Source organism: Bidens hawaiensis, unplaced genomic scaffold (genome assembly GCF_021521415.1).
Source record: "Bidens hawaiensis isolate Kalapana, Puna unplaced genomic scaffold, B.hawaiensis_p1.1 tig00009445_1, whole genome shotgun sequence".
NCBI lineage: Eukaryota > Viridiplantae > Streptophyta > Magnoliopsida > Asterales > Asteraceae > Bidens > Bidens hawaiensis.
The window spans coordinates 843,876-853,543 of record NW_027491700.1 but is presented as its reverse complement, the minus strand read 5'-3'; the positions used below and the strand labels follow the sequence as shown (position 1 = coordinate 853,543).

Sequence of the window (9,668 nt, the reverse complement as noted above, 5' to 3'; positions counted from 1 at the left end):
ATACAGTTATAAAGACATAAACATGCGATACTTGGTTTGGATTCGATTAAAGTCGGTTAACGGATACACGTTAACCATTTACCATAACCGGGTGGACGGTTAATCATATTCACTTAACTATAATCATCGGTTTTGTTTAGTTATGGCTAATTTTTCAATCAACGGTTTGATTTTCAGTCGTAGTGTAGTTTTTGCTCGCCCCTACTTGTCAAACAAGACACGATTACCTGTTGTGTTGGACGTCAACACCACACGAGAACTAACTGTGTCGGGGGGTTTTTTTTTTCAAATACGATTACCTAACGGTTTTTTTTTTCAAATATATTTTTTACAATTTAAATTCTATATGTGTTACTTACATGTTAATAACTGTTAACATGTTAGAACGGAAATTTAAACAAGTCTTGTATAAATCGACTTGTATAAGAATTTATACCATCCTCGCGTGCCATTTTCGAGTAAGGGTGGACATAGGTAGTCAAGTGACGCTGATAATTAAAAAAGTTTTTATATGTATATTCATTGTAGAGTATAGTGACATAGTACATTTCCAAACAATCACGCGTCTAAAAAAAATTGGGTATCACACCTTAAACACGTGGTGTTCTTGTTTAGTGGTTATTCACACACATCCAACAAGCAAGTCCAAGTTTTTAAACCTATAATGGCATGTATCTTACGATGTTTTTTTTACCGGATAACATGTAGTTTATGTGAGTGATTTTATTAAAATCGGGTTTGGTATTGTTTTTAACCAAGTTGTATCACACTAAAAACGATTATATTAAAGCATAGAAATTGAAATCTCTTATTATTGAAACTAAATGAAACCTTATTAAATAATCAAATGCTAATAATTGCGCAATTATATTAACCAATAATCAAGTACATCATTGTTTGAACTAATTAAAAGCAATACAAATCATTGTTGGAACTAGGTAAAAGCAATACAATTAATTTGGCCTAGATAACATGCAACAATGCTAATTTAAAAACAACATGATGACGGGACCCAATTGACATAAAAAAAAGTCACTAGATGTCTAACTGAATAAGAAATAATCAAATTTAATTATAAGAGACTTCATAAATCATTAAAAAGTGTAATCAAGCATACTTTAGCTTTACTTTTGATTGATTCAAATATAATTTTTTAACGGAATTATTAAAAGGTCACCAAAGAATCCGAAATTCATTTTTAAGATTGCTTGAGAACATACTCCGTGATCCAAGTCATTATTTTTTAGCTGAATAAACTAAAATGAGCTAAAAGCGGCACAAGTTAACTCTTGGAACTACCGGCATGTTATTTAAAATCATTTGGAAAATACATTTGGTACAAATTGTATTGAGCACATTAGTTAGATTAACGTTATTGTAAACAATTATTAAAAGAGAGAAAAACAGCTAGCACCTCCTAACAAATACTATTTTTTCTTTCTTCCACTTTGTCGGTGGTCTACAAAATTTGCACACCAACCAGTAGTCATATTATTCTACCTCAACGCCATATAAAATGCTTCATATTCCTAAACGTGTTTCACTGGTCTAATGTATAGTAAACGTTACATGTTTTAAAGGCTCAAATTCAATAGTGTTTTGGTTTGTTTCACACTTTCACTTTCAACTTTTGGTAAACCATTATCACGGTCGGCTTTGAGAATTTTAGGTACGAAGTATTTAGGACGAGTCAAAATAAAAAGTCACATACGTCTATCGCTCTAACAAACGAAACGTATAAGCTAATATTTTTAAATGACGATTAGCGTTATGAATAAAAAAAGAAGTTTTTGACGATATACTTCAGATAATTAAGATCCATTCCTTTAAACGATTTATTATGTTACTACCCTTAACTTTAATAAAGTTATTAGTTTAGTTATGCTCTTTTTTTCTAACATATATTTTCTTTTATCTTTTTTTATTATCCTTTTGTTAACTTATTACTAGCGTTTAACTCTAGACATGTTTAGTTAATAGTGTGGGTATTTTTCTTCTTATTGCCGTTTAGGTTAAACCTTGTGTCGGGATGAGCAAATTCGGTACCTAGGCTGCACGGAAACGTGACCCACCTGTCGTACCCCGTCCCGGAAACTCGCCGGGGACGGAAACGCCGACGGGGACGGCAGGAAACGTTTCTTGACCGTTTCCTAATATTTTGGGACGGTCGTTGACCGTTTTGAAAAGCCGGGGACGGTCAACAAATGATTCTGGGACGTATCCGATGAATTCCGGCGCCACATACGGTATTCCGACGCCGGTAACCGATGGAAGAAGAATGAAGAAGAAGAGGCGGCCAAATTATTTTAAAGTATTTTAGGTTAAGTAATAGGTTTAGGTTTTAACATTAAACCCCTTGATCTTTCAATTATTTGCATCTAGTTCCTAAACTTTGTTAACATCTACATAAATAGTATTAAATTAGATTGTACATTTTAACAGTTAACCCTCACTATCTAGACTAGTTTATATTTGGTTCTCAACTTATAATATTATACATAAAATGTTTAAATGACATTATATATAAATAAAAATAATATATTTATTTATTTGTTATTAATAATTAATTACCTACACAATATATATTTTTATTTTTTTTATAATTTTTTTGCCGTACCCGTGCCGTACCCGTTTCTTGATTTTTTGAGTTTTGCCGTTTCCCGTTCCCGTGCAACATAGTTCGGTACAAAAGTTTTGAGTTTCGGGATCGGTACGGTACGGTACCGATATTTTTCGAATTTTTACCTTCGTTGCCGGTACTTTCCAGGTACCAAACCGAATATTTCGCTACCGGTACCAATAATTTACAAATTTAAGGATCGATATTTTCGATACCGGTACCGGTCAGTACCGGTACGGTACCGAGCTCATCCCTCACCTTACATGATAATATATACTAATCCATCAATATACCAAATAACAAATACAATCTCAGCAGCACCATACTACAACCATTTAACCACGCCGTAAAGCATGAGCTCCAGTAGTAGTTCTTATCATTATCATTTACGGACTTTTTTCTAGAAAAAAAAAAGTAATGATACGTTTCCAATAATACGGCTTCTTTTTCCTTCCTACTACAATAAACAAATCCACTAATACCACACTCTCCAATAACAATAACATAACATAACATGTTCTGTTCTTCCTGTCAATCTCAAGCCTCCCAGTCGGTGGCAACTGTTTGCTCTTTTCCAGTCTGACACCAACACACAAATACCCACACTCTCACATTCCAACCTAACCAAAACAATAATATCTAATATCAATCAATGCACGCAAAGACAGATTCCGAGGTCACCAGCCTCACGGCCTCATCACCGACAAGGTCACCTCACCGCCCAGTCTACTACGTCCAAAGTCCCTCACGTGACTCACACGACGGCGGCAAGACCACCAACTCATTCCATTCAACGCCGGTGCTGAGTCCTAACGGCTCACCCGGGCGTCAGTCCAGGAACTCTTCGTCCACTAGATATTCCGGGTCGGTCCGACCCGGGTCCAGAAAAGGAAGTCAACAACATCAAGGCTATCAGAAAGGAGAGAAGGGGTTTGATGCGATTGAGGAAGAAGGGCTGTACGATGAAGATGATCGGAAGGGGTTTCCTAGGAGATGTTATGTTCTGGCTTTTGTTGTTGGGTTCTTTGTTTTGTTTACGTTTTTTGGTCTTGTGTTGTGGGGGGCTGCTAGGCCTCAAAAGCCAGTCATCACCATGAGGGTAAGTAAATGATATCTTATTCGGTTTTATTCGGTTCAGTTTGTTTATTAATTCGGTTGTAACTTGATTGAACCGAAATAACTGAATTCAGCAACCAAATTGGTTATTCGGTTATGGTTACAATTCCCAGATTGGTTAATTGAATAACCAATAACAAAATTCACCATTTTGTAAAACGGATAACCGAATCGAAAACTGATTTGGTTCTTCACTTGCGGTTATAACCCGAACCGAATAAAACTCTGCTTCGGTTTTTTCGGTTTCAATTTGGTTCACTTTTTGGTTAATCGATTTCAAACCGAATATGTGGAGTGGGATTTTACTAGTTGCGTTTCTTTTGTTTATTTGTTAATGTTAAAACTTAGCAACTGTAAAATACGCACCTATTAAAGATGCATTCGGTTTCTTTTTGCAGAGTATTGCATTTGATCAGTTTGTAGTAAATGCTGGGGCGGATGCATCTGGAGTAGCCACAGAGATGGTGACACTCAATGCCACAGTCAGATTCAATTTTTGCAACAGGGGTACGTTCTTCGGTGTTCATGTATCATCCACACCACTTGATCTTGCCTACACCGAGCTAACCTTGGCCACAGGATCAGTAAGCGACCTAATCTTTATCTTGGACTTAAATCGGGACATTTTATTTACTTTGAAAAAATTATTACCCAAATGTATCCAAACTCACATAGGCATTTGACCCCCTTGCAGGTCAAGAAATTTTATCAATCAAGAAAGGGTCACCGACTCGTGAGCGTGAACGTGCAAGGTGTTCGTGTCCCATTGTACGGTGGAGGTGTGAATTGGAGCAGTGAGAATGGTAAACTAACTGCACCCGTGCCATTGAACCTAAACTTCACCGTTAAAGCCAAGGCTTATGTGCTCGGAAAACTGGTGAAGCCTAGGTTCCACAAAAAGGTGTCGTGCGCCATTGATTATAAACCCACTAAGGTCATCAACACGCCCATTTCACTCAAGAACTCGTGCATTGTCGAGTAGCCCGTGAAACATTGGAGTGAGTAGGTTATACTTTTGGGACTGATATTCGGGTCGTTCAGGCATAAAAACATAGAGTTCGGGTACAGAATGCACCGAGTTGAACGTGTGTCGGTGAGCTTAGAAAGTATTTTATTTAAGAATGGTGTGACAGTGTGTTATAGCTATAAAGTATTTGAAAGTATATTTGTTGTACTATTATTTGATGTTAATGGGAATATAAAGTTATTGTATTTGTAAAGTTATTTGTATTTTGTTCCGGTGCTATTTGGTTGTTTTGGAACGAAGCATCCACAGCCGGATTCCATGAGTCAAAAAAAGCAGTCGGTGTTTGGAATTGCATTATTTAATTTGTTTATTGAAGCATGTGATAAATAAATTATATTATGTTTATAATAAATAATTTGATTATTCCAAATTATAGACCAGGTTCTTTTCGAAAATACTCTACATCATCTTTTTAGATATTCGTTTAGATTTAGTCATTTACACTAGGGGTGAAAACGAAACGACACGAGCCCGAGTTCGACAAGGTTTGAGCTTGGCTCGTTTAATTTACACGAAGATCGAGCTCGGCTCGTTTTGATCTTAAATTGTAAAGCTCAAGCTCGGCTTGTTTCGTAGTTTTTCAAGCTCGAGCTCGGCTCGAATAATATTTTTTAATTAATTTTTTTATATATTTATAATTATATTTGTGTATTATTTCATTATAACTTTTTATATAAAATAATACATGATATTTAGTATTTTTTTTTTCATAAAATAATATATGTATCAATTAATAATGATTAAATATATATGTATATACTAATATATATATTTATAAAAAAAATATATAAATGACAGGCTCGTTTAGGCTCGCGAGCCGGCTCGAGCTCGATAATTGAAGCTCGGGTTGGGGCTCGTTTATTAAACGAGCTCGAGCTAGGGCTCGTTTAAGCTCGGCTCGATTGAGCTTTTTCTCGAGCTGATCTCGAGTAGCTCGCGAGCAGCTCGGCTCGTTTGCACCCCTGATTTACACTAACGGTTTCTCATTCTTTATTAAATGAGAGCATGCCCTACCGCTTGGGACCACTCACTGCCACCATCACCATGCTGGCAACACCACTAACGACACAGTCGCACCGCCACCACCGCCTAACCGCTTCGATGAAAACACCTATCGACAATCGCCAACAATTTCATCTCATGCTAGCTCCGACTATCATATAATCCAAGTGAGGTGAGATGAATATTGTAATTTAGAGTTTTAATTTGGGGATGACTGAGAGTTGAGGGGTTTTATTTTTGACAGAAATAGATCTTGTAATTTTTTTGGATGAACCTAATATTTAATCATGTTACAAAAAATAGCACTTCAAGGGATAAAAATAAAGGATAAAAATTGAAGTCATTTCCCATAAAGGACTTAGTCCATAATGGAGTGCGTTGACCTAAGTCCCAATTAGCCTATTGTTTGGAACTGGGTTTAGCGTTACAGATTAGCCTTAGAGCCGGATGATCCATCCCGTTTATGAATAGAGTCTACATGACTACATGTTTCCTTCCTGCTACGAAACCAGTAATATGCGTCTAAGTTAAACAAATAAACAAAGATCACGGGGGTCCATGGTAGAAAAAGAAAAAAACCCATTTCAGCTGTGTAGTTCTTTTGAATTCCAATTGGTGATCAAAAAGGGGTTGGAACTGTTGCGGCCTAATTAATCTAACGTTGAAGCCCATCTAGACCTTTTAAAACACGCCCGTGTTTTTTATGTTTTCAGACGATTGCTAGTAGAATTAGTTTTTGACCCCATTCACTAATTCTTTTGGACCAATTAATAAAAAACAATTGTTGCTATTTTTAAGTTGAACTCCACCAGATTAATACCATCTTATTAATCCACCTTCAGTTAAAAATAAAATCACATTAATTAATTTACTCCACCAATTAATTTTTAGTCATCAATATGCGGTTTCTTCGCGAATCAAGTTTGAGCCGTCACAATACTTAAGAGTTTTTTTTTTTTTTTTTTTTTTTTTTTTTGAACCAACAAATTTTTTCACCTAAAATCCCTCTAACCTTGCACTTGCAAGGATTTGAACCCACCACCAATACTTAAGAGTTTTAACTTGCTTTGATTTAGAAAGTAGATCTTTAGTTTTGCAATTAATAGTCCTCTTTTTAACATTAACTGAATATCAAAAATATCAAATACCACATTATAGTGAGTAGAGTCAGTAGACATTAAAAAAATCATTAAAAACTATATTCATATTTAAACTTTTTATAAAAAATCATGAGGTTATAATACCTCATAAACCGGCCAGTATCAGAAAATCTTAGCTTTAAACCCAAGTTATATCTTTCACTTTTAACACCGTCTAACTAGTATGTTAAAAAGTAACTACTTTCAATGTCAAAATAATACAACTACATTATCATGAGTAATCATTAAAAAATATATTTTTTATGAACAATCATTAGGTTATATACCTTATAAAGCGGCCAGTATCAAAATACCATAGCTTCAAACCCAAATTACATATCTCACTTTTAACACCAATTTTCTTACGGAACAACTACTTTATATCTTTTAAGCACTTTGTATTTTATCTTTCACAATCTACAAAATCTAATTTTTTTTCTTCTTTTCTAAAGCTAATATCCATCTCCATTATAGGGCCGACTCCGAGAAGGCGAAATTTATTTTGGACCAAATGCGAAATTTTTTTGGGCCTTAAGTGAGAAACATTTTATTGAGTTTAAACAATTTAATTTTAAATGGGCTTACTTGGTTATGATTTTAGTTGTTTAAAAAAATTTTATATAAAAATAAACTTAAAAAATATCTCAAATAAGATTAGAACCCGCAACCTCTTGGTTAGATGTCATAGCTCTTTGCTACTAGACCAAACTAGTAGTTATGTAATTGTGTTGAAACATTGATTATACATATTTTTTTTCATAAAAACATATATAGTTTTTTTTTTAAAAAAAACTCGGGCCTATGGCCGTTGACTACCCTGACTTCCCTCATGGCCGGCTCTAACATTATCAACTAAAATGCTTTCTTTACCCTTTCTCTCTTTTAAACACTTTCTTACCTCCTCTCAAAGCTTTCTTTGTACGTTCGGGCCTTCTTTCGCTACACTTATCGACTCTGTTATGCAAGATAAGAAAAAGGTGTTTAAGGAAATACTCATGTTGGCTTGTTGGTGCATTTGAAAGGCAAGAAACAAAGCCATCTTTTCCAACAAGATTTGGTGCCCCCTCCTCAAGGTGGTGAAGAACGTTAAACATTTAGGGTGTTTTTGGAATAAAAATAGATCCTCTTTCAAGTCCGTCATTAACGAATTGATGTAATTTTAATTTTTAATTGGTTGTTGTTGGTTCGGGTCTCTAGTGGCTTGCTAAACTGTATCGTTTTTAATGAAAGTTGTTTAAAAATATATATATATATATATATATTATGCATAAATTATAACATTAATTTGGTATTTATCTCAATAGAGAAAAACCATCAAAAAGTTCAAGCATATCATCAATAGAGATATAAACCATCAAAAAGTTCTTTCATTAAACCATCAGTATAACCGTATTTACATCTATATCCAAAATTTCATACCCAAAAATAAAATCTAGTTTCTAAATCTTCATCATAGAAATTGCCACCGTCATCTAACTGTGACCCAACCACTTGAAACAGACCAATCAGGCACTTCCACCTCCACCGTCGCCAACTGCCGCAACCTACTCGCCGCCGACACCCGTGACTCCACCTCATTCCAAGAATCCAATTCCAATTCCAATTTCGACGACCAAAACGGCGTCACCGAAACCACCTGCTCAGTTTCCATCTCACAGTCCGGAAAATCAAATGGATTTCTCGGAGAGCTTAAACTAACCCGATCCTCACCGTCAATAAACGGATGCTTCAAAAGCATCTCAGCCGTCCATCTTTCACCCGTCTCTTTTACAAAACATTTACCCAAAAAATCTTTTCCCGCGTCCGATAATTTCCAGGGGATTTCTGGGGTTTCGGCGCCAACGCCAATTTTCATCAAAAGCGAACCCAAGTCCGTACACGTCCACGCTGGCTTACCCGTCAACATCTCGGACACCAAACACCCAACTGCCCAAACATCCGACGCTTGTTCCTGTTCCCCACCGACAACCGTCTCAGGCGCCATATAAAGAGGCGTACCTCGTACATCGTACCCCAAATTAAACCCTTCAGCTGCCGCAGCCGCCTTTTTCGCCAACCCGAAATCCGCAATTTTAACATTGTCATCCGAACATAACAAAACATTCTGAAGCTTAATATCACAATGAACAAACCCTTTTCGATGAATAACCTGAAGCCCTTTTAACACCGACCTCGTATACCTCCGAACATCGGATTCCGAAAACCTTAAATTCTCCGAATTTTTCAATTTATCGGCTAATGATCCACCCGAAGCGTACTCCAACGCGACATTATACAACCTCTCACCGTTTTCGACTGTGTAACATTCTCCGTAACAATTAATAATCTCCGAACAGTCTTTAAACTCATCCAAGATCATAAACTCGTTCTTTAACGAAGCCGAATGAGACACCGCACAAGACTTGACCGCCATTAATGGCGGGAATTGTGAATTATGACTTGTGGGTTTTGCTAGACTGACCTTTGCGAAGCTTCCATGGCCGATTGTTTGACCTCTGACAAACTCCATAGGCGGCGTATGCATCATAATATTGTTTTCTCTTACGGTTGTAAATAGTGAATGAATTGGGGAGCAAGTAATAAAGAATTGGGTTTATATAGGAGTTGTAATAATAATAATAATAATAATAATAAGTTTGGATTATTACTTATATGAAATTGGAATTTAAAATTTGGAAACAGAAAGAGCGCGTGATTGTTATGCAAAGCGTGGGTGATGTTATTTTTTCCGCGCTTAAAAAATATCTTTAATTTCTTTGATGGC

At 35.9% G+C, this 9,668-nt stretch overlaps 1 protein-coding gene and 1 pseudogene across 1 annotated transcript; one reads left to right on the top strand and one right to left on the bottom strand.

Annotated features, from left to right (window-relative positions):
• Positions 1-3,132: 3,132 nt before the first annotated feature.
• LOC143532435 (uncharacterized) lies at positions 3,133-5,082 on the top strand. The gene is made up of 3 exons (XM_077027478.1): positions 3,133-3,719; positions 4,135-4,320; positions 4,431-5,082. Exons 1-3 carry the CDS (start codon positions 3,273-3,275, stop codon positions 4,716-4,718), a joined length of 921 nt encoding a protein of 306 aa, XP_076883593.1. The 5' UTR covers positions 3,133-3,272; the 3' UTR covers positions 4,719-5,082.
• A 3,174-nt stretch (positions 5,083-8,256) lies between these two features.
• Positions 8,257-9,428, bottom strand: LOC143532434 (mitogen-activated protein kinase kinase kinase 20 pseudogene; annotated as a pseudogene).
• Positions 9,429-9,668: the final 240 nt, after the last annotated feature.